Source organism: Neomonachus schauinslandi, chromosome 6 (assembly GCF_002201575.2).
Source record: "Neomonachus schauinslandi chromosome 6, ASM220157v2, whole genome shotgun sequence".
NCBI classification, from domain to species: domain Eukaryota; kingdom Metazoa; phylum Chordata; class Mammalia; order Carnivora; family Phocidae; genus Neomonachus; species Neomonachus schauinslandi.
In genome coordinates, this window is record NC_058408.1 from 147,389,298 (window position 1) to 147,415,327 (window position 26,030).

The 26,030-nt window shown below is 38.3% G+C and overlaps 1 protein-coding gene across 2 annotated transcripts in view; it reads left to right on the top strand.

Moving 5' to 3' along the window:
• ZRANB1 (zinc finger RANBP2-type containing 1) overlaps positions 1-26,030 on the top strand; it is a 62,278-nt gene that overhangs the window by 17,245 nt on the left and 19,003 nt on the right. For both annotated transcript variants that reach the window (XM_044916178.1, XM_021703787.2), the window contains exon 2: positions 7,454-8,304. In XM_044916178.1, coding sequence (XP_044772113.1) covers positions 7,491-8,304 — 814 coding nt within the window. In that variant the 5' untranslated portion in view covers positions 7,454-7,490. The remainder of the gene's footprint in view (positions 1-7,453; positions 8,305-26,030) is intronic.

The following is a 26,030-nucleotide window of genomic DNA, read 5'->3' on the forward strand; positions in this document are numbered from 1 at the left end:
CGCCCCTATCTTTTTCTTTCTTTTATATCAGAACTCACTGATTATCTAAAAGTTCCAAGTTTGTACCCCTCCTTTCTCGAAATATCACACAAAAAGCATCCATAGTGTTTGGCAAAAAGATGGCCTTTAGTGGGCTTAGGTATAGTAATGACTCTTGGTTTCTATGGATACTTTGTTAATTGGGATTGATGTGTTTAGTATGAACAGAGAATAGATAGGATAGTGAAAGAAATCAAATTCTGAATGAGGTAGCATCTTTGTAGTTCTTGCAAATGTTATTTTTAAAATGCTGGATTGATAATGCACTCTTGGAGCTCACCCACTTCCATTCATGTTTAAGAAAATCATTGTCATGTTTCATCTAATTAGATGCCCTGAGCATTGTAGACCTTTGGTAACTTCTGTGGGTTGTTAGGTTACATTCGTTTTGTTTGGGATTATAATAGGGTGTGCATGATTGACTTGTGAAGTCTCTGAAACTGTCCAAATGAACCATGCTGAAATGGATAGTATGGTAGTTCAAGATATGTGCGTGTATATATGTATGTACGTATATATGTATGTGTATATGTGTAGGACCTGAAGAATATAGAGGAAGTAGGCAAGATTACAGATAAAGCCCTAGTGCATATTTAAAGAGGTAGAATTCCGGGCGCCTGGGTGGCTCAGTTGGTTAAGCGACTGCCTTCGGCTCAGGTCATGATCCTGGAGTCCCTGGATCGAGTCCCGCATCGGGCTCCCTGCTCAGCAGGGAGTCTGCTTCTCCCTCTGACCCTCCCCCCTCTCATGTGCTCTCTCTCATTCTCTCTCTCTCAAATAAATAAATAAAATCTTTAAAAAAAAAAAAAAGAGGTAGAATTCCTCTTGAAAAGAGTAGAGAGTATGGGGTGCTTGGGTGGCTTAGTTGGTTAAGCGACTGCCTTTGGCTGAGGTCATGATCTCAGGGTCCTGGGATCGAACTCCACGCCGGGCTCCCTGCTCAGTGGAGAGTCTGCTTCTCCTGCTGCACCTCCACCCTGCTTGTGTGCGTGCTCTCTTTCTCTCTCTCTCAAGTAAATAAATCTTAAAAAAAAAAAACAAAACAGGGAGTAGATTAAAAGAGCATTACTGTTGTTTTGTGCAAGAGTTTTGACATATTGTAAATTTTTTTTTTTAAAGATTTTATTTATTTGTCAGAGAGCTAGAGCGAGTACAAGCAGGGGAAGCTGCAGGCAGACAGGGAAGCAGGCTCCCTGCTGAGCAGGAAGCCCAATGAGGGACTCAATCCCAGGACTGTGGGATCATGACCTGAGCTGAAGGCAGGTGCTCAACTGACTGAGCCACCCAGGTGTCCTGACATAGGGTAAATTTTTGTGTCTATAGCTCTAATCAGTAGATTGCTAAGTAGTTTGAAAGAAAAACTGTTAGAATTGTAGCTTTCATTACAGTTCCTGATTCTGCAGTGTTCACATATTAAAATGTAAACTTCATATTCTTTGTTATATTTCAGGGACTTAGGTTTGGTTGGAATGAAGTTAGATGTACTAGTTGTATGGGTAATGGGCTCAGTTAATCAGGCACAGTGCTAGTAAGACCATGGTCACCATGGCAGGTGTTAATTTAATTTTGTTATTTTAACTGAATTTACTTTGTCCAGCTTGCCCACAAATTATTGGGAAGGGACCTTAGCAAGTATGTTTAATAAAGTAAATTACATCGATAATTATGATCTCTAGGAGGAAGGGCAGCACATTTTTGAGATCTGCTTCCCTTTTTTTTTTTTTGAGATTTTATTTATTTGACACAAAGAGCACAAGCAGGGGGAGGGAGCAGCAGAAGGAGAGGGGGAAGCAGGGAGCCTGACACGGACTTGATCCCAGGACCCTGGGATCATGACCTGAGTCAAAAGCTGACGCTTAACCGACTGAGCCACCCAGGCACCCCTTGAGATCTGATTCTTGATTACTTTTTACAAAATTTCACATAGATTTAGTACTTTCAGAGGGTATTTAATGATCGTAAAAGTTTTTGTGACCTTTACAGGACACAAAGGACTTGTATCCTTTACATTGCAGGACATGAACAATTAACCAGCTCATGAGTGCCTATGGTTTGGTACCTAGTTGTTAGTGGTGGACATTGTCTACTGAGGTCTTGCCACAGGAGTGGATCCCATCCTCTAAAATTTCTTTTTGCCTGAGATTGCTTTAAGCTCCACTCCTGTCTTTTTTCAGTACGCTCAATGTGGTTTGTTCTGTGGATTTTACTAAACATAGGGCTGGTCCACATTCCATGCCACTTGATTCCCTGAGCCACAGTTTTGTTTTGTTTTGTTTTTAAATTATTTGAGAGAGAATGTGTGCATGCGCACTGAGCAAGCACGGGGGTGGGGAGGGGCAGAGGGAGAGAGAGAGAGAGAAACTTAAGCAGACTCCATGCTGCTCGTGGAACCTGATGTGGGGCTTGATCCCACGACCCTGAGATCATGACCTGAGCCCAAACCAAGAGTCTGCCCCTTAACAGACTGCGCTGCCCAGGTGCCCCTGAGCCGCAGTTTTCGCTGTGTCTCTGTCAAATAAATAAAATCTTAAACCAAAAAACAAAAGACGCAGTTTTCGAAAGCTTGGCTACCTGATTGAAAACTGAGAATACAGGAAACACACACGCAAATCAATATTCTGGAACTAGCCCCAGGAGGAAATACAGTTAGTGCCAAATACCGGTAGAAGTGTGATGGTTTAGAGTGTACTTGAAGTGATTTGGAAAAAACTCATGAGAGATGAGACTTGACCTGAGCTTTAAAGAAGGGATGGGATTTGCCCCAAGTTGAGCATGTGTATCTGTTATGCTTGTGTTTGTAAAGGTAGTGCCTATCATTTGGGCCGGGTGGGGCTGGTACGTGCATGAGGCTGGGGTATGTGTGCGGTGTTTGGGAGCGAATCCGTGAGGTGGGTGTTGTGTGCGACTACTGGAAGGAGTTGGGAGTTCATTCAGTTGCAGAATTGCTTCGGAAAGAGTGCCTTGCTATTAGGAGGATTTTTCTGGTAACAGTAAGCTGGGTGGATTTAGAAAGGGAAGGCGCTTAGAAGGCTATTAGAGTAGTTCTGACCTGAACTGAGAAGGGTTGATGGCAGTGGGAAATGGGAAGAAAGGAACTGATTGGACAGAAACCATCAGAGAGACTCTGGTGGGGGGAAAGGCAAAATTCAAGAGGATTCTGCGTTTCTGTGCTGGGTGCAGAGGTCCTCATGGTGTCCTTAATGGATACGGGAGAAGTCAGGGTTAAGAGTTTGCTGTGAGAGGAAGAGAAGAGGTTTAATGTAGGATGTGATAAAGTATTGGAGTCCTGAAATGAGGTCAGATTTATGGATAGAGGGTTCACTGTACCATCAATCTTCAGGATCTCACTCAAGGCCAGTTGTTTTTTCTATTGACTGTTGTGAGAAAGGACAGTGATGTAGAAAGATGTGGAGGAGAAAAGAGGGGAATGACTGTGGGATTTTTGGCTTAAGAGTTAAGTAGTACTTTTTATATATCAATATTATAGTTCAGAATTACCATGTGATACTGTAACAGAACCTGAAAATTCAGCATGCTTGGAATAACCTAATTTTAACTTTCATCTGTGTTCCCCTAAGATGCTTTCTGAGCACTTATAAATTTCCATAGATTTATGTTAATATTTATATCAAAAATTTATATTAATGAGTTAATATTTATATTATTGAATACAGACTCATATTTAATAAAGCTAATACAAAACCTTAAGGACTGCTATTAGTCCTTTGTTTGGATGACTTAACCATTTGAAACTAATTGGCAAATGGGCTTCTCTGTTTCTTTCTTTCCTTTTTTTTTTTTTTTTTTTGAAGATTTATTTATTTGAGAGAGTGTGCACAGCAGGAGGAGGGGGAGAGGGAGAAGCAGACTCCCCATTGAGCAGGGAAGCCTGATCTGGGGCTCTGTCCCAGGACCCTGAGATCACATCCTGAGCCATCGGCAGACGCAACCAACTGAGCCACCCAGGCACCCTGCTTCTCTCTTTCTTAAGGAGTTTATACATGATGAGGATTATTTCACGTCTCCAGTTTTTTTTTTATAGGGTTTTAGTAGGTGGTTGGGAAAAGTTGTAGAGTAGCTACAATTTTGAGGAATTGCCTTTAAATGAGGTCTATTTCTTCTACAGTGTTTAGTAATGCTTCACAAATATGGTCTAATTAATTCATTATTAAGCATGACAGTATAAAAAATGTTCAGTTGCTAGCCTCTGTTTTCCCCTGATCATTAATCCATATACCATAATACTTGGGTTTTTATTATTATTTCAAGTGGGAAGTATATAATCAAAAGCATTGATCAGTTTAGGACTGCTTGATATACTTGGAGATATTATTCAGTCTGTCTACAGGTAGAGCTTGATGCACAAATGGATTCATGGATTCTTTGGTCCACAGGATGGGAATTGCTGGTATTGCATTTGAACCAAGGAATATTTGTTTGAAGAGTAAAAGTTGTGTCTGGTTCTCCTTAAAGAGGGTCCAGATTGTGCAGATTTTATTTTTGCTTTTTATTGTACCAATTAACTGAAGTATGATTCATTGGATAGAATTTAGAAGTCTGTTACATGTAAAATTAGACTTGTAAATTAAATTACTTGGGTATATGACAATATGTTAACTTAAGAGATACTTAGTAACAGTTTTATTTCAGTGTATAATATTAATTCTCAGAGCTGGTTGCTATTAAAAATTTTATGTTTTTGGGGGGATTTTTGACATCTGGAAGAAAACGTGTACTTAGTGTTAATTTCATCTCAATAATGCAAAATCATATAGTTGAGCCAAAGTTATCTTTACTCTTCCATTCCATTTACTGATTACAGCAGGTACAAATGGCTCTCTCAGATAATCCTCTCCAGTGAGTTTTAGTTTTCAGTTACTAAAAAACGGTATTTCTACAGTCTCAATTTCCCATAGAGTTGATACCGTATACATCATTATTTAATATAATGCACTTGCCTTAAAACTTTGGAGCATGGTTTTGGTATTGCTTAGTTACCTGGATTTTTAAAGAGGGAGGCTATTTACCAGGCATATACGACAATGACTATTTTTTTTTATGGTAGTGGGTTTTTTTTTTTTTTTTTTTTTGTCAGACGTGGACATTTAAACTTGTGCTGGCACATTAGTTCCATGAAGATTAGCTAAGATAATGTAAGGTCACAAGCTGTTTAGTTGAGCCTGTAAACACAATCAAAGTAAGACTTACTGAAGCAAGCATGAAGTTTTGAATGTGAATATTTTAAACGAAATACTGAAATTACTTATAGTAGCCCTGGATATATATTAATTACGTCATTTGTTCTTGTCATAAGTTTCTACTTGATCATGTTTTTTTTCCAATAGCACAAGCAACTTATTTATATTTCATTCCTGAGAAACTAAAGGAAGAAACTGCCTAATGAATATGAAAATTGCCATTAAATTAGAGTGTCCATAGTTTCTTGCTCTTCAACACATTTTTGGACTGGTGTTAGAGTGTGTGTAATCCGTGTGTACAAACTAAATTTCAAAATCTAAGCAGTATAAATATAAATTAAGGTGGGTTAGGGAAAAAATTCAGTTGCTGAAGGAGAAAAAGACTTCAGGCTAAATACAAGCCATATTTATTTTTTGCTTTTTCTGCTTACTTGGTTTACACCACCTTTTTCTCTTCAGTAATAACAAGTAATATGGGTAGGAACTGACTTAACACTACTAAGTTAATATTAACAATGCCATTAGTGCATATACACACATGTTTAAGGCTTTAGAGAAAAATGTCTTTCCCGTCCTGACCAGCCCAATCAGTTAGCTAATTTTATTGTTAAATAAATTTAATTTATTAAAGTGCTAAATACAGTAGTCCATTATTAAAAGAAACGAGTAGGATTAAAATAAAGGCTTTTTAAAAAAATAAATACTTCTGGATAAAGTTAGCAGGCTTCCATTGAAACTCAGTTTTGGTTTCCTTTACAGGACTAGCTATTCACAGTCAGAACCACTTAGCACGCTTTGCCCGTAGCGTCTACTGAGGAAGTCAGAATCTGAGCCAGCATGAAGACTGAATCTTGTCTTTGGTCTGATTTATAAACCATACTTTTATTCTAACCATGTGCAAGGTGGGGGTTATAGCATGGAAACTAAAACCTTAGTAAGTGTGATTTTTATTTTGGCTAATAAATTATAGCCTTTCTTGTAGTGAATTTGTCCTCTTAACGGAGTTCACAGTATAAATGGAGTGAGGACTTGGCAAACAGGGACACAATAATACACATACAAAGCCAAAGATTGAGCTTTTCAGGTCAGGAAAAATCTCTGAGAAGGGGAGGCAAAAGCTTCTGTTACTCTGCCTAGGATTTTTCACTTTTCTGGTTAAAAATAGGTGGCAGGATGATATTTAGTTGAGAAGGGATATAAGAAAATGGCTTTAGTGGCAGCCATTAAAAAAAATAATTATTAAATTTGTGGAAGTTACTTCATAAATTAGTTGGCATTATTAAATCATGAAGTATTCATTTTAATGTAGTGTTAGTAATAAGCCCAGTGTAGAATCCTAGGAACCTTTTTAAATATTGAATATGTGTTTAGTATGAATTGAATTTTGAGTATGTTTTAAATATTGAATATTTTTTGTATAAGTATGAATATTCAAAATTATATTGGCATGAATATGCTAGTAGTTATCTTAGGGACGTTCCGGCGATTTTATTGTCCCAATAGGTGATGTACAGTTTTTATTTTTTTTGTGCTCCAGACAGAATTAGATTTTGAAGGTGTAGGCTATCAAGGAACTTAATCTGTATTTCAGTGTTATTTTCTGATTGTAAGGATTACTCTTCAACATTTTTCTTTTCTGCCTGTGCTTATTAAGAGCAGTGGATAAGTAGCACCTTTAAGCTGCTTTTTCTTCCTTAGCAAAAATAATAGAATTGACTTTGTTTGATCTTCTGAATTCTTCAGTGAATCAAACAGAACGATACTGTACCTAGAGAGCATAAGAATCTAAGTTGTTCATAATTTGAGAATGGTTATGTGTTTATTTGGTTTGTGTTCTTTCCCTTCTCTTTGAATCTTAACTGTTTGTTACTTTTCTAAATTGATGGTGATGACCTGGCTTAAATTAAACATTTCTATTAGCGGCTTCTCTATTTTAACTTGCTTCCCTCTTAGAACAAACCTCCCTTTTATCTCCTGCTTATTTCTTTTGCATTCTAAAGTACAATTTCATTAAATCCCTGAGGTCTAAGATTTTTTCTTTGGGAGCTTATCTCTGGTGTCTCTAATGGAAATTGGAAAAATAAGGGTAGTTCATTGCTAAATCTTATAGGCTTCTTTTGAGAGATTTATATTTTATAAGTTGAAGGGTACTTTTGGGGCACAGAGATGGAATTATGTAGTTACTGTTTTAATAACCATGTCCTAATTATTTATAGCTTCCTGCCTGACATAACTCACTTCAAGAAGAGCACAATGTCAGAACGTGGAATTAAGTGGGCTTGTGAATATTGTACGTATGAAAACTGGCCATCTGCGATCAAGTGTACTATGTGTCGCGCCCAAAGACCAAGTGGAACAATTATTACAGAAGATCCATTTAAAAGTGGTTCAAGTGATGTTGGTAGAGATTGGGATCCTTCTAGCACTGAAGGAGGAAGTAGTCCTTTGATATGTCCAGACTCTAGTGCAAGACCCAGGGTTAAGTCTTCGTACAGCATGGAAAATGCAAATAAATGGTCATGCCACATGTGCACCTATTTGAACTGGCCAAGAGCAATCAGATGTACCCAGTGCTTATCCCAGCGTAGGACCAGGAGTCCCACAGAATCTCCTCAATCCTCAGGATCTGGTTCGAGACCAGTTGCTTTTTCTCTTGATCCTTGCGAGGAATACAATGATAGAAATAAACCGAACACAAGGACCCAGCATTGGACTTGTTCTATTTGCACATATGAAAACTGGGCCAAGGCTAAAAAATGTGTTGTTTGCGATCATCCCAGACCTAATAATATTGAAGCAATAGAGTTGGCAGAGACTGAAGAGGCTTCTTCAATAATAAATGAGCAAGACCGAGCTCGGTGGAGGGGAAGCTGCAGCAGTGGGAATAGCCAAAGAAGATCGCCTCCCACTACGAAACGGGACTCTGAAATGAAAATGGATTTTCAGAGGATTGAATTGGCTGGTGCTGTTGGCAGCAAGGAGGAACTTGAAGTGGACTTTAAAAAACTAAAACAAATTAAAAACAGGATGAAAAAGACCGATTGGCTATTCCTCAATGCTTGTGTGGGTAAGTTTCTGCATTTTTTGAATGGGATGGGAAAAGGTATTAAAAATGACATGAAAGATATAAGCAGGGTCAATATTATTTAGCATTTCGGTCATTCAGCATGATAGCTGTACTCCCACTATGCATGCATGAGAATCTCTGTATTTGTGATCTTGTTATAACTTTGTTCTAAATTGCCTCCATTTCATTGTGTGTCTTTCCATCATTAGGGAGAAAAACTTAAGTTAAAGCAAAGTTTTTTTACACATCAGTAGGAGAAAAATATACCTGGAGTTTAAAGCTGCTCCTCTATTTATTGTAACAGGATGTGACTGAGGAACACCAGCTGCTGCTTCAGAGTGTTTGTAAACAGTGTGAGCATCTTGTGATGATAGAAGCTTTAGTCAGATGTTAAAAATATCACAAAAATGTGACTCCAAGAAGTTGAACAAACATAATATTGACCTTGAAAATACTGATGTTAATTTAACGTGAATGTCATGTAGTTAATATTTGCACATTTTATGAAACTGATTTCATGTAGCCAGCTAAATTCCACAATTCAAATTATGATTTGTATATTTTGTGGTTTTAGTGCTTCCTAAAGAAATTCTGGATATTGATCCCAGTTACTGGTTAAGACCTGTCGAAAGACCAGGACATGTTGTGAGAGCAGGGTTTTCTCTAGTTTCGACCTTGTGAGGTAAATATTTGTGATGTAATTCACAAAAGGAGTTACTGGACTCCCTGTGCTTTTTTGTTTCTTCTTGAGTTGGTTAGCTTTTTGAATTTTATGATTGAAATTATTTGGATGGGGTGCTTACTTTGACATTCTGTTTTGTAAAGAAAATTTTTGTAAAGGATAATTTGGAGGGACTACTCAAGTTAAATATTGTGTGGAACAATAGCTAAGCCTGTATATAGCTTAGCTGTATGTGTATGTATTTTTCCCAGTATGAATTTCTTTTGTTTATCCTCCTGAATATAGCTCCAAGAACGGAAGACGTAACTATATGAACTTGTAAGTCCTAAGCGTAGATTTCAAGAAATCTGAGTTTTTTATTTTCGTTTTGTTCCGGCAAAAAGAATGTCCAAGAAGGTGAGTCCTTCTGAACACCAAAACACAGTAGGCGCTTAGTAACTCTTGGCTCCAATTTTCTTCTATCCTGAGGACTAGGGATGAAAGCACACTGAGCCATTTTAGGCTATCTGTGTTTTTCCATTTCATCCCATTGATTTTTTTTTTCCTCCAAATTGGGGTACCCTATGTGGTATAATTTTCTTTTTTTTTTTTTTAAAGGAGGTACAAAGAGATTTATTTTATTGAGGCCAAAGTTGCAACATAAAATTCAGCATTTTGAAAGTGAACAAATCAGTGTCATTTAGTGCATTTAGAGTGTTGTGCAACCACCATTTGTCTGGTACTAAAACATTTTCATCACCCCAAAAGGAAACCCTGTACCATTAAGCAGTTACTCTCCCTCCCCTCCTCTCCCAAGTCCCTGGCAATCACATCTGCTTTCTGTCTCTGTGGATCTACCTATTCTGGATATTCCATATATAAATGGTATCTTATGTGACCTTTTGTATCTAGGTGTGATTGTCTTTAAATTACCTGGGTGCCTTTTGGAAACTCTTAAAATCATTTTTGCAGGTGGTAATGGACTATGCATACCTTTAGTACAAGGTCGTGTTATAGTACACAGAAGTTTACAGATAGAAATGAAGTACGTTGCGACAATTACTCACCTCTGTTGGGGTCATAGAATCCTTTAGAAATCAGAGGTTCATAGTTTCTTCAGGTTAGTGGATCTCAGGATAAGAACTTCTACTTTGAAATATTTTCTCTTGTTGAAACACAAATTAGACCAATCAATATAACTTTGTCTATGTGGCTATTATTTCTTTATGACTACTCTCATTTTGTTGCTCCCTTTTATTTTTTCCATATATTCTTCTTATTTTTTTTTTTTTAAAGATTTATTTATTTATTTGAGAGAGCGAGAAAGAGAGAGAGTACATGAGAGGGGGGGGGGTTAGAGGGAGAAGCAGGCTCCTCGCCGAGCAGGGAGCCCAATGCAGGACTCGATCTAGGGACTCCAGGATCATGACCTGAGCCGAAGGCAGTCGCTTAACCAACTGAGCCACCCAGGTGCCCCACATATTCTTCTTTCTTTTTTTTTTTTAAAGATTTAAAAAAATTGTTTTTTATTTGACACAGAGACACAGCGAGAGATGGAACACAAGCAGGGGGGAGTGGGAGATGGAGACGCAGGCTTCCTGTGGAGCAGGGAGCCTGATGCGGGGCTCGATCCCAGGACGCTGGGCTCATGACCTGAGCTGAAGGCAGACGCTTAACGACTGAGCCACCCAGGCGCCCCTCCACAAATTCTTATTTCTTTTGGGATAACCATCCTTGTACCTCTTCGCATTTTGATGGCTGTGATTTCATTTTAAAGGTGGAACAAAAACTCATGCCAGCAGGACCAATACTGTATTTGATTTTTTTTCATCTACCAGTTTCTTTATCATTAAGTCCCTACTCCCACCCACTCCAGAGTTTCTAGGTTCTTAGGGCTAAGTATTAATTGTATTTAGTTCTTAGTAATGTGCATTCTGTTTTCCCTTTCAACAGGTATTTTTTACTTCACCATACAATATGGTTCTGAACTGTTGTACCAATTATGACCGTGTCTTTTTTGGGTAGTCCTATCCTGATTTGTAAACGTCACTGAAATATGTGTAAAACATTTTTTTGTTTACCTTGTGTTGGGTTAATTAATAGAAGCCCCCATGTACTGAACATTAACCTTTACTTCCCCTTTTCTGCCTGCCTTATGTTCTCCAGATTTCATTAGATATGGTATATTATGGCTTGTCCATGTTAGGCATTTAAGAAGATCATCTCTGTGGTCCCTTTGGTAACACATTTACTAAAAAAAATCATCTCTGAAGTATATACACTAAGTATAAAATATTTACTGAGTATAAAATTTATACTAAGTATAAAATGTGAGACAACCCCTTCGAAATTGGAAAAAGTCTCAACCTTTGTAGCTTGTTAAAATAGGATTGAGGAGGATTCAGTTGTTAAGAAGGCAAAAGTAAACTGAAGTGCCAGCAATATTGAGCAAGTTTCTTTTTTACATGACTGTTGGGTGTAAGTTTCGCCTAAGTCATTATTATTATCTTATGTGGTGAGCGGACGTTGGGGACAGTGATGCCAAGACCTGCCATCAGTGAAAGTGGAATCTGGGGGTAGGAACCAGGATGGTAAAGGCAGAGGTGTGAATTTAAATGTGCAGTTGTCTCTGGAATGTCTGCAGTTTGGTGCCAGTGTTTTCTGGGAGGTCATGTTGGTGCTAATCATAGACTGCCTTTCCTGCTGGATAGATAATGTCCCTAGAGAAAAGGGCAGTACTACCTAACACACCATTTTAATTCTGCTATTGTATTGAATTGGTTGCCCTTTAGAAGAACATTTTAATTTGTGACCCAGGCTGATCCCTTGAAAAGATAAACAGGGTCACATAAGAATCCCAAATTAAATCCGTGGTGATAACTTTTTGTATTCCTGAACCCTGGACTTGTGTAACCAGTCGTGTACACCACATTTTCCCTTGAATAGCTGATATTTCCAACTTCTTCCCAATTCAGCGAAGCTGAAACTGAACTGGTCTCTCCCTTAAACCTATTCTTTCATAGTCCCCTTTCTCCCTTGATGACAAGTTTATCATCCCACCAGCTGTGCCCAAAGCCTCGGTCATCCTTGATTCTCCTTTTTCTCTTACTCCTTTCCTACTTGTCAGAAAATCTTTCTGGCTCTACCTTCAAAATACATGCAGAATCTGTACTTCTCACTACCCTGGTCCAAACCATGATCCCCTGTCCTTTTTTTCTTTTACAAATTGTTCTCCACATAGGAGCTACTCTTCTAAAACTGCTCAGAACTCTTCAGTGATTGTGTTGCTCTGAGTAAAAGCCAGAGTCCCTCAGAGACACTCTAGGCCCCCTCAGCTGTGTTCTGCACCTTCCTTCCCTCCCCATTCCCCCTCCCGTATGTTGCTCTTAACCTCACTCATTCACTTTAGCCACTCTGGCCACCTTTCTTCTCTACAAATAAGCCTCAAACCTTTGTACTTGCTCTTTCCTCTGCCTGGAATTCTCATTTTCTGGATTGCAGGATTAGCTCATTTAGTTGCTTAAGTTCTTTTCTCAATTGTTGCCTTCTCATTGAGGCTTCCCTGACTGCTGTATCTACAATTTCAGCCCTGTCCTCATCCCCTTCCCCTGGTTTTAATTTTCTTTACAACACTTGTTACTTTCCACTTTATTATTTGTCTCTTTTCTTCCTTAGAATTTAAGCTTGGTGAGGGCCAGGAATTTTGTTTCCTTCACATCTGTATCCTAGTACTTAAAACAGTGTCTGATATATAGCAGGCATTCAGGCATTTGTTAAATCATTCAGCGAATAAGCCCTTGTGGAAACTGAGATCTGGACAAATAGACCTTTATGCTTTTCTGAATTTCTAGATTTTTTACTTTCTTCCTAGCTTTCTGTATTTTTTACTTTCCAGACTACCCCTGGGGCTTGACCCAGTGGGAGCCAATGTGACTTCTCCCTATTAGGAGAACAATACCTTAACATATAAGGTATTATTTGTTTCAGGGGTACAAGTCTGTGATTCATCAGTCTTACACAATTCACAGCGCTCACCATAGCACATACCCTCCCCAATGTCCATCACCCAGCCACCCCATCCTTCCCACCCCCCTCCACTCCAGTAACCCTCAGTTTGTTTCCTGAGATTAAGAGTCTCTTATGGGGGGTGCCTGGGTGGCTCAGCCGTTAAGTGTCTGCCTTCAGCTCAGGTCATGGTCCCAGGGTCCTGGGATTGAGCCCTGTGTTGGGCTCCCTGCTCAGTGGGAAGCCTGCTTCTCCCTCTCCCACTCCCCCTGCTTGTGTTCCCTCTCTCACTGTCTCTCTGTCAAATAAATAAATAAAATCTTTAAAAAAAAAAAAAGAGTCTATTATGGTTTCTCTCCCTTTCTGGTTTCGTTTGTATCCCCTGTTGAGAATCACTGACTTACGGGCTAAATCAGAATCTTCTTATCAGTGAGCATGCTGAAATGGAATCATGAGGATTGTAGTCTGGGGTATTCCTGAGCAAAATTTGATGTGTCTAAAAACTTACAGGTTTTTTTTTTTTTTTTTTTAAGATTTTATTTATTTGAGAGAGAGAAACAGCGACAGAGAGCATGAGCAGGGAGGAGAGGGAGAAGCAGGCTCTTGGCTCAGCAGGGAATCCGGTGCAGGGCTGATGCCGGGACTCTGGGATCATGACCTGAACGGAAGGCAGACGCTTAACTGATTGAGCCATCCAGGTGCCCCATAACTTACATGATTCTTAAAACATAGGCAATATGTTAGAATTGACTTTTTCTTTCGGGTTGTCTGCAAAGATAGTTCTATTTGATCAAATATTTCCCCTCTTCTCATAACTGTATTGAAAATCAATATTTGTGGCTGTTATTTTCTGCCCTGACGCCAATTGTATTTTGGCCCCTTGCCTGTGTACCGTGTCCTACATAGCCACTCCAGGGTGCCAGATGCAACTGTAGAAACACCTATGACTTATATGGTGCTAAACATGTCAGAATGTGTTTGTCTGTTTGCTTTCACTAATACTTTTTTCATTGTAGTTTCTAATTTTTTAAATTTTTTTTACTTTTGTCATTTTTAACAAATTAGCAAGGTATAGGCTTATTACATTTAAAAATATTGTTTATTTTGGTATCATTATTAAGAATTATAGATATGAATGGTTTTTCTCAAGGAAGTAAACTATTAAGGTTGTGTAAATGTTTTTCTGGAAAAACAAATGTGTTGCAAAATGTAATGTTCAAGGTAATTTTTTTAATGGTGACTTTATTATTTAGTTTAGAGATATAGTGTGTCTGGTCAAATGAGTGTTGTACAATAATCCAAACAAAGTTTTATTAACTTCGACAGAAGAAAAAGTCCTGTACAATTAGTTTTTGAGAGATGGAAATACTATGAACTGCAGTGATAATAAGGTGATGTATACCAAGGACAGTACCACATCAGAACAAAACAAAAGGAAATCTTTGACGTAAGATACAATGGCGATTTTACCTATTTATTAAGATGTCTTTGTGGCTGACTTTTTAACTTTAGAGGAAACTGAGGGCATATAAATTAGTGTAAGGAAAGAAATGGAAGAGGCTTCTATTCTCTAGTTTGGTGTTCTTTGGCTTTAAAAATTAATTTGCTGCACAGAGATACCTTACTGATGACTTACCTGAAGGCACAAAACATGAAATATCTTGCAAAATATGCTATTAGGGAGAGGAGTTAGTGTCTAAAGTTGTATTTTTTAGGTGTCCACTACTGCTTGCTTTCACTGCCCCCCCCCCAGCCTTTTCTGATTTACACAACTGATTGAAATAGTGTAACAGGCAGAGTAATGCCTTCTGGCCCCCCCAAGGCATTTGAATTCTAATCCCCAGAGTATATGAATGTGCTACTTTACATGGCAAAAGGGATCTTGCAGATGTAGTTAAATTAAGGACCCTCAAATGGAGAGAGATGACCTCCTGTTATTTGGGTGGGCCCAGCATAATCATAAGGGTCCTTATAAACAAGAGGGAGACAGGAGAACATGTGTCACAGAAGGAGATATGACAGTGGAGCAACAGAGGTCTTAGTGGTGCGGGGCTGTGAGCTGAGGAATGCTGGCAGCCTCTATAAGCTGGAAAAGGCAAGGCCCCCCTAGACCCTTCCAAGGAGTACACTTTGGTTTTAGCCCAGTGAGAGCCATGTGGAACTTCTGGTCTTGCCCAGATTTTAAGATAAAAGATTTGAATTGTTTTAAGCCACTAAATTTGTAGTAATTTGTTAGAGCAGCAATAGGAAATTAATATGAACAGCATTTTTTTTTTTTTTTTTAATTACAAATAGCAAGTCCAGGGTGTCATGTGTGTTTCTGATCTCTTGGTTATAAATCACAGGTTTCCATAACCCTGGCTTGGGTTTAGTTAATTTGGTAGAACTGTTCACAGAACTCAGGAAAACCTTTTACTTACTAGATGACTAGTTTATTATAAAAGGCTAGAACTTAGGAACTAGATGGAAGAGATGTAGAGGGCAAGGGAAGGGGCTTTCGATGTCCTCTTGGCTGCCACTCTCCCAGCACCTCCGCATGTTCAGCAGCCCGCAAGCTTACTGAGGCTTAATTACACAGGTAAGATCGATCAAATCATTGGCCACAGATGAATAATTCACCCTCCAGCTCCTCTCCTTTCCCAGGAGGTGGGAGTGGGATGGTGCTGAAAGTTCCAACCCTTTAATCCCAAGGTTGGTTCCCTTGGCAACCAGCCCCCATCCTTAGGTGTTTTCCAGAAGTCACCTCATTAACATAAACTCAGAAGTGGAGAAAGGGACTTGTTTTATGAATAACAAAAGACATTCGGTTTTCCTTTTATGTCTCCGGAGCAATTTCAGGAACTGGGAACAAAACTAAATATATTAACAAAAGATGCCCCTAGGGATCTTACTTAGGAAATTACAGGGGTTTTAGTAATTATGTGCCAGGAACAGTAGATATATATTTCTTAATCACAGTGGGTTTTTCTTTTTTAGTTAGTTTTCTTTTTTTGTTTTTGCTCTGTGTTTGAAAGGAGTACTGTTACAGGAACTTTTCAATAATGTTTGGTGACTGTGAATATTAATGTTCTCAATCTTGCCTTTTTTCCAAGTCAACTAAATAAATAAACCTAAATGAAGCTGATTGTTGAGCCCCAAGATGGGGCTGCATGGTTAGGTCACATTATTTGTACGGTTTTTAGTATGACATTTCTGTAGTATTCTGTTTGCTTTGCTTGTGTTTGCCTGTTTTCAGTTTGGTATACTACAGCTGTTCGGACAATCTGTTTTCCACCTTGAGAAGTTTTTCTGCCTTATGGATTGCCTTCGCGGCCATCGTCACTTCTGACTTGGTAGCCCAGTAGCAGATCTTTGTTCTAATATTTAAGTTTTAGAGATCATCTTCTGGGAGTTCAGAGAGGGAGCTAATGAAATTGTTCACTGTTCTGATAGATTTTAGGTTATGGTTATTTTTTAAGTGCTGGATTTATTCCAGGATGCTAATAAACCATTTTGTTTGAGTATGAACTTGATTTTGTATTGGTACGAGACTGAGTGTTTTACTGAAAGATACTCTTCTGATTTTAGAGTCCTTTTTCCCTCAGTACTTGGCTTTTTTCCCTTAATACAGGTAGAACCTGAAAAAAGGTCTTGGAGGTCTTAATAGTCTTTGACATTTAAAACCATCACATTAAAAAAAAAAAAACATAAAAAAATAAAAATGGCTTGTTAAAATATCCTATTGAAAGCTTTTAATAGAATCCAAAATACATGCAGACTCCTGCAGCAGATCTTTGGCACTGTATCCATAAAAGGAAAGTAAGCTGCTAGAGTGCCGGCAATGCCTTGTATGTCCTTGGTTAACTCTCTGTGATACTCTTTCGTGGGTGTGTGTGTGTAGCTATCAAAACTGAGGTGTCTTTTCACTCCATACACATTCTGGCTTGTGGATCTCCTTCCTATCCAAGGTAGTTGATATTATAGGTAATAGAATTATTTTTAGCACTGTGAATGGAGTATCTCTTCAGATAGCTTTTGTCTTGTTTCTCTTCAAGTTTCTAAGGATTTTCTCTTGTGATTGGAACTCTGGATATAAAAATTTTATGTTACGATTTTTAAGAAAATTGTGATAATTCTCAGCAATGTCAAAGATTCCGATCAGTAGGGAACATGCACATACTTTGTTTCTCCTGACTAGTTCATTCTGGCTTTTGAAAGTGCTTCCTGACAACTAGGATGAGAAAGAAGTTTCTAGGAATGCGTGTGTCTCTTAAGGCAAATGGATGGGAATGGCAGAAATAGAGCCCCCGTGGCATACTTCTGGTTGCCTTTAGTCTTAGACGCAATATCTGTCTTTTAGAAATGATTGATTACACTGGCCTGCCAACTAATAATGTGCCTCCTTATGCTGAGAGTGGGAGTCCGTCAGGTGATTTTTGATTCTGTGGTACTGACATTTGAATATGCATTATTGATTTAGTAAAGGCTTTCATTTTTAAAAAGCATTATATTAAATGAACACGTTGAGTTATGAAATCCAAGTGTATTGTTTAAATATTAAATATAAAAAGATGTGTTTAGACTCAGCGAACTTTACTGTTTACCATAAAATAACTTTAATTTAAAACATTTATTAAAGAAAACTATTAAAAAAATCAAGCAGTAGAGAGGGAAGAGTTTATAAAGAAAAACAATAGTTTTTCTTTTTTTCACTCCCAGTCCTGCTGTGCAGACAGCTTTTTCCCCCATCAACCTTTTATTGTGAGAAATTTCAAAACCTGCAGAAAAGTTAGAAGTATAACTATATTATATGCCTTTGACTTACATTTTCCAGTTGTTAATACTTTGCCACATTTACTCTCTATTTGTCTTTCTGTTACTCCTGAACCATTTGAGAGGTAATTGCAGATGTCGTGACATTTTGCCCCTAAATAGTTCAGCATGTGTGTCCTAAAAACAAAGACATTTTCCCTGCATAACTACATAATATGATTATCCAGAAAATTTAATATTCAAAGTCCATATTCAGTTTCACTGATAGCTATTGATCCAACCAACCCCATTCAATCAAGGATTGTACATTTTATCAGTGTTTTCGCGTTAGGCCCCTCTTTTCTAAACAGTGCCTCAGATGGTTTTTGGTTTTGTTTATTCTTTCATGAGATAAACATTTTTTCTTTTCTTTTAAAGATTCTACCTATCTATTTGACAGAGAGATAAAGAGCACAAGTAGGCAGAGCGTCAGGGAGAGGGAGAAGCAGGCTCTCCACTGAGCAGGGAGCCCGATGCGGGACTCGATTCCAGGATCCTGGGATCATGACCTGAACCGAAGGCAGACGCTTAACCAACTGAGCCCCCCAGGTGCCCCGAGATAAACATTTTCAAAGAGTCAAGGCAATTTTTTCACAGAATGACACTCAACTTGGAAATTAATAGATTAAATTAAAATATTTTGTCTTTTTTTGGGGGGGAGGGAGGAATACTACATAGGTGATATTGTTTGAAACAGCACCTCTAATATGTCTGAATTGTGTCCTTGTATCATTTTTTCTCTTTCTTAAAAATTTAACTGTGGTAAAATACATGTGACAAAATTTGCCATCTGAACCATTTTTTTTTTTTTAAAGATTTTATTTTTTTTATTAGAATAGCGAGAGCAGGAACACAAGCAGGGGGAGTGGGAGAGGGAGAAGCAGGCTTCCTGCCGAGCAGGGAGCCCGATGTGGGACTCGATCCCAGGACCCTGGGATCATGACCTGAGCCGAAGGCAGACGCTTAACGACTGAGCCACCCAGGCGCCCCTGAACCATTTTTTTTAAAAGATTTATTTTAGAGAGAGCACAAGTGGGAGGGGCAGGGAGAGGGAGAGAGAATCTCAAGCAGACTCCCTACTAAGCGTGGAACCTGACACGGGGCTTAGTGTCAGGACCCTGAGGTCACTACCTGAGCCGAAACCAAGAGTCAACACGTGACTGACTATACCACCCTGGTGCCCCACCAAGCGTAACCATTTTTAAGTGTACGGTTCAGTGGCATTAAGTACATTCATATTGTGCAGTCATCACCACCATCCCTCTCTGGAACTTTTTCCGTTTTGCAAAACTGAACTCTGTATCCATGAACGGAGATCTCATTTCCCCCTCCCCCAGCCCCCGGCAACCGCCACTCTCGTTTCTGTCTCTGTGCATTTGACTGCTCCCAGAATCTCACATAAGTGGAATCATACGGTGTTTGTCCTTTTGTGACTGGCTTGTTTAATTTAGTGGAATGTCTTTAGAGTTCATTCATGTTGCAGCACATGTCAGAATTTGCTTCCTTTTTAAGGCTGAATAATATGTATATACCACATTTTGTTCATCTCTGGATGGACACATCAGTCTTCTTGTTTCATCAAGTTTAGAAATTATGTACTGACTTCTTGTAACAGTATATGAGAGTTGGGTTCATTTTAAATAATAAAAGCAGAGCATGCTCATTGTAGAATATTTCAGAGATAAGCTATGAAAAATAATAGTGTAAAGCATCTGTGTCTAGAGGAAATGTGTCATGTTATTGTGTATTTTCAGTTTTTTTTCATTTACTTATTTTTATGTATTTGAAATTGTACTTTTCTTGTTGAACTTTATATTTTGAAGTAATTAAAATGTTTTCATCTTTTAAAAAATGAGTGTGTAACAGGACATTAAGTTGCTATACTTTAACTTGCCCCTTACTTAGCCTTTTGGGTTATTTGAACATTTTTTATTCTGATAAGCAAAATTATCAGCATTTCTAACTATTTTCTTAGATTCCCTGAAATGAGATTACATGATCAAACGATATGAACATACACATATTGGTAAATAACTGCCTGGAAGAACTGCCCGGATTGTACCCCATCAGTGGGGTCAGAGCGACGTTGTGGCTGGGTCTTTGCTGGGGTTTATTAGTAAGGGAGGTGTATTGTCTTGTTTAGTAATTTGTATTTTTCCCTGTGAATTGCTGATTTATGTCTTCTGTCCATTTTTCTTTTATTTTTAGCAAGTTACATGAAGTCTAAATATAAATAATACTTACACTAAAAACTTGTACCAGTCATATTTCCTGCAAATTCCTCCCCCCTTTTTTAAGTGTGGGGAGAATTATATTAATGACACTTTATCTTTGTTGTCTTACACAGTCTTTCAGATTGAACTAAGAATTAAAATTTTCTAAATTCCATTAATATTTATTTATGATTTTATTTATTTATTTGTCGGAAAGAGAGAGCGCAAGCAGGGGAGAGCAGCAGAGGGAGAGGGAGAAGCAGGCTCCCCACTGAGCAAGGAGCCTGATGCGGGACTCGATCCCAGGACCCTGGGATCATGACCTGAGCCGAAGGCAGACATGTAACTGACTGAGCCACCCAGGTGTCCCTTTTAATATGACTTTAAATAAATTATTTCCCTGTGGATTTGGGTGGTTCTATTATGCATAAAATGATTCTGCATCATTTGTTTTCAGGCTCTTTATTTTGACGTTTGGTTTTGTTTTTTTTTTAAAATGTTTTATTTATTCATGAGAGTCAGAGAGAGAGAGAGAGAGGCAGAGGCAGAGAGAGAAGCAGGCTCCCTACCTAGCAGGGAGCCCGATGCGGGACTCGATCCAGGACCCTGGGATCATGACCTGAGCCGAAGGCAGACGCTTAACCATCTGAGCCACCCAGGCGCCCTTGACGTTTGTTTTTTACATCAGTATCATACTTTCGCTTAAGTAATTATGGCTTTATGTATTTAAAAATCCGATAAGGCAAATGTTCATCCTGTTCCACCCTCCAATTGCTTTCAAAATTGACTTAGTTTTTGCCTTTTCTTTATTGGTCCATTTATTTTCACACTTAGATATTCATGGAGTATTTTCCCAAGCACTGTGAAGAAGGTCATGGCTCTCTGTGAGCTTGTGCTCTGGTAGAGGAAGATAAAATTCAGTAATTCAGTATAGTGTGATGAGTTTAGTAGAGGAAGGATAAGGTGCTAGAGGAGTGTATACCCTAATCTCATTTGAAGATCTGGAGAGGGCTTTAAGGAGGAAATGACGTCTAAGCCAAAACCTTAAAGAGAAGAGGGAAGAATGTTTTGATCTGAGGGAATTGTGTGTGTGAAGACCCATTAGACAAACTGATGGAGTTAGCAGGGTTGATGTGTAGTGTGGGAGCTCCGGGGTGATGCTCTGGGGTAATTCTGGACCTTTCAAGGCCTGTGGACCTGGTTAAGGAGTTTAGCTTTTAACATAAGGGCTGTGGTAAACATTCCGAAGGAGACTGCCTTAATCAGATTTGTAGTTTAGAAAGAACACTTCGGTCATAGTATGGAGACTAGATTGGAAGAGAACAGCACTAGAGGCAAGCTAACCACTTAAAAGAGAACATTACAGTAATCTTAGTGAGGGAGAGTGCAGTCTTGACCTAGGGTAGAGGCAGTAGAGATGGGGTGGGGGATGTATTTGAGAGAGACTTAAAAGGCAGGATTGACAAAACTTGGCAAAATTGATATGGGGGCTGAGGGGAGAGGAGTTAAGAAAGATGTCCAGGGTTTTGGTTTGGACACTTGGGGTTGGATCATTTTTCCTAAGCATAGGAGATGTGAAGTTCAGTTTTAGACAGGATGGTAGTGAGGCTGTCTAATGGGTTGTTGGATATATGGGCCTGAAACTTTTGAGGAAAATCTCCCACTCCGTTTATATGGATACTTGTGTGGCCGTGGGAGTTTACTGAGGCTGTGGAACTTTCTCTAGCAGTGGCAAATAATAGGAACTTCCTTGTTTTGTGCTTCTACCTGGGAACCTTATCAAGATGGACTAAGTAAGTTTTAACATCTCTTCCATTTTGATGATTCTGTCCTGATTCTGTCAGTATCTTTGGCTAGAAGAAGAGTTACATGGGGATATTATGAACAGTGTAATGTTATATGTCATAAGAGTTTTTCCTTTTGTAAACTAAGTCTTCCATGACTTGTAAAAGAGAGTGGACTAGACTATTCAATAATCCCTCCAGGCCTACCTAAAATGGTATAATTCTAAAAATCTAAAATTTGGTTTCAGATTCAGCCAGGATAACTTGGCCTTGTTGCAGGCAAAATTTTTACTTGCAATCAGAAAACTTTTGGGACTTGATTTCAGTGGTGAAAGTGGATTTGACATACACTGTTTTATATAACTGGAACCCTGGGTTTTTAAGAACCCTAATATCCCCTCAGTTGACTCTTTGGGCAATATTTTCAGTGACCTTTGTAATTAGAACTCACGTTCATCTTCTTTAACTGTTAACACTGGCCCTCATCTCTGATCCCCTTCCCAAAGATAACTTTGTGACCTGTTCTTTTAAATCCTTCCATGGCGCTTTCAGCAGTATAATTCTTCCTGCATGGCGAGATCTTTCTTCTGAAGGTATCTATCGATTCAGGTATTTTTTCATAAAGACTTCGGGGATTTATATTTCCACAACAGTTGGGTTGTTAACAGTCTAATCAGAGATGTAAAGACGTAAGAGCTCCAAAGTATAAATTATATTTGGCATAGTTTGTCATGATTAATAATAGAATAGTTGCAGGCCTTAGTTAGAGATTATTTTGACTTCTCTATCATTGAATCTTTTATTCTAAAGAGGATGTTTTCATAATGGAGTGAGTTTATTGACTGAATTGAATAGAAGTTCATCTTGATATAGTATAATAGATTAAAGAATTTATTTCCAATTTGTGATTTTCATCTCAGTTTTTGAAAAGGTTATTGTTCTATAGCACTATTCTAGGAATAGAAGTGGTACATTTTCACTTGCTGCCATTGGTTATGTGAATAATGCCTCTAGGAGGTGGTCTGGGCTGCTTACACTGTTCCTGAGATTACCACTGAGCTTGTGCCTACTTGAAGATACACTTAAAAATATTGAGGTCATTTTATTTAAAAAGCAGCTTATATTTGAATATTGAAGGAGTTAGCTATGAATATGAATATCTAAGCCAAGTTTGTGATCCAGCTATAGCCAAATGGTTAGGAATATAAAGAAAAAGTATTACTGGGTGGTATAGTTTTTCTTTTTCTTTTTCTTTTTTTTTTTTTTAATATGCAAAACCACCTAAGTGAATTAAACTCAGGGTAGAAGACAACTATCCAGACATTGTAGCCAGCGCATCTGCATCTTTCTACTGACCATGGTAAAGCACATTGTGAACATTACCACTTAAAACTAACTTTTCTCTTTAAGGGCTCCTGAAATTGTGCCAGCTGACTCCAAGTCCACCCTGACCCCACAGCATAAAGCATGCTGTGATGTCACAGCTACCATAGAACTCCAGGGTAGTGTTGAGCTGGCCCATGTGGGCTCAGGTAAGTCCTGGCTTTTTTTTACCATTTGGCATTCTTTTCAAAGTTAGTTACAATTATGATTTTATGTCATAAAAGAAAATAAGGCAAAACTTTGAAAACTGTGCCATATATGGGGGAAAAAATAAGTCTGTTTTCTAAACATCTATGAGCCAGCTCCATATTCTAACCAACGGAGTTCCATAGTAGCTGTGAAGTCCCCAGTGAGTTGTGACCTGTGGCTTCAAAATATGTTAAATTCCACTCCTGGCCCAGCTTCTAGGACCATATGAACTTTTTTTTTTTTTTTTAAACTTTATAGTTTGTAAACGTAGTAACTTTCATTTACTTAATGTTTTTAAAAGTATTTTAACACTTTGCATTATTTGTAATTATGCACCACTGCTTAGTTGGTTGTGTATTTCATTCAGTCAGTTTTGAGTGTATGATGATACTGTAGGTTAGTTTTATAAAGTTAATCTCAGAGTGTCTTCAGCTGTCCTTTTAATTTGCCTTCATAGCACGGAAGAAGAAGGGACAGAACGTGTAATAGACATTTATTAAATTTTCAGAAAACATTACAAGAAAGATGCTTCAGTTACTCTCTTGGAGGCAGTGTGAGAGGTCAGTAACTAGGAAGCATGTATACATCACCTCTTCCGTTGGAATTGTTCTGGTTTTTCCTGGTCATGGTTACACGAAGTGAGATTTTATCCCTTGTGTTTATTTTGCTCTCTTTTCCTACCTATCAGCTCTTCTCCCCTCTTCCTACTTTCCTTTATCATACCCTGATATTAGAGGTGATAAAATCTTATGTGAAGAACTCAAAAGACATTTTGTAAGTTGTTTTGCATATAATCTTATACTTTTTTCCCCCCTAAGTAGAGAACATTTGGTAGCTAAAGCTTTACCTTATCTGAGTATGGGCCAGATCCTTTTAAATACCCTGTTTGCAGTGAAAACCCATCTGTCAAGAAACCGTGGACACGTTAATCAATGGCTGTCTTTGAACAATGTGTCATAAAGATAGACTAAACATTTGGACTGTTCAGTGACAGTCTCATGAAATTTGTAATAAATGTACTTTGTCTCTGTAGCTGAAAACTCACTGGTAACTGAAACTAAGTTCTTAATTATAGTTAATGAAAAGAATGGAATCCTATGTTCCCAAAACATTAGATGATAATATATTTTTCTTTAAAATATTACTTTGTGCCTATACTTATGTTTGTGTTTTTCATGTTCTAAAAGATTTGGAGGATTTTGTGCTGTGAAGAATAGAGTACAAACTCTCTATTCTCTTCATCCTCATTTTCTGCCCTCCTGGATTTGCTCCATGCTGGGGAGCGGCAGCATGCCCTATCTGCAGTTCAATGCAGAGTTTGGGGTTGAAGGAAGTAATTGTTTTAGTATTTTCGATTTGGACGAATAGAAATCATGTTTTTTTTTTAAATATATGTATCCTCTTTATTGAGCTAGAATTCATATACTGTGCAGTTCACCATTTGAAGTTCTATTCGTATTTAAAAAAAAAAAAACGCTTAATTTGAAGGCAGACTGTGTGACATTGTAAATCATAATTCCAAAGCACAGTTCGTCAACTTCCTTGTGCTATTTGGTCTGTTACCCTCCCCCCCCTTGATTATGCTAGTTAGTTTCTAATTACAGAAATCCCTTACAAACATGACAGAGGAAATGAATTCTTAAGCAAGACTTTCTAAGATGAGATTCTTCCAGATATCAGCTATATGGTGAGTTAGCTAAAAATAGTGAAGACGGTGATTTAGAAGTTGGTTGGCAGTCATCTTTGTCTTTGAGAAACAAAAGAAGGTGTGTGTGTGCGTGCGCGTGCATGCACATGCCTAAATAGGTACACAGATGTATACGTGTTCTGTGCAGGTTTTCCTCTGTATCTTCTCAGGTAACTTGATCGATCTTTTTGGTCCTTGGGTGGCTTTTCTTATGTCATAAAGAAATTTTATAAATACATTTTATAAATATTTTACAGTTAAAAAACTGTATAAGGGGCAGTAATACTGAAGGCACCCAGAATAGTGACAGCTTTGGTAGGACCAACATGAAGAGCAGTTGCCTTCATACGGAAATACATGTACAGGGAAGGAAACAGAGCAGGGCATATTTAGTTCTAAAGAGAGGAACTACATTAGATTATTCATAAAGTTACGAGCTCTCTCTGATTATTCTCATCTGTTATTAAAACAAATTAAGCAGAAATTTTAGAGTTCTTTGTGTACTTGACTCTTTAACCATAGATTTGTTTTTATTTCAAGTAGGACTTTCTGTGTCTGTTTTTAAGGCTTGCCCTTTGGAGAAGATTCCTGCCAGCCATATCACGTTTTAGCCCTGATGACTTCTCCAGGGCACTGGGCCTCCTAAGAGTGTGTTAAAGCCCTTTCCATAGTGGGGGTGGTACACAGTGACAGCTGTACTTAGGCATTTATAGTGAAGAATGTATTAACCTATGTGGCCATGAAAATAAAAGTTCCTGTAATAAGGTGTTCTCGTTTGATATCATGGATTTCTTCACCTGAAAAATGTCTGTGTTGGCGGCAGGGTGTCCTTTAATGGGGAGTGGGTCTAGATTTGCAGAAAGGATCTTTGACTGCAGAGTCTGAAAACTTTGGAAGCTGGCCTTTTATGGTCCACAAATGGGATGAGAAAGGATTGTTTTGAGTATAGGAATCTTGTTTGTACTGTCTGTGTTTCTCACATTGCCTAGCACAGTGCTTTGCATGTCATGGGT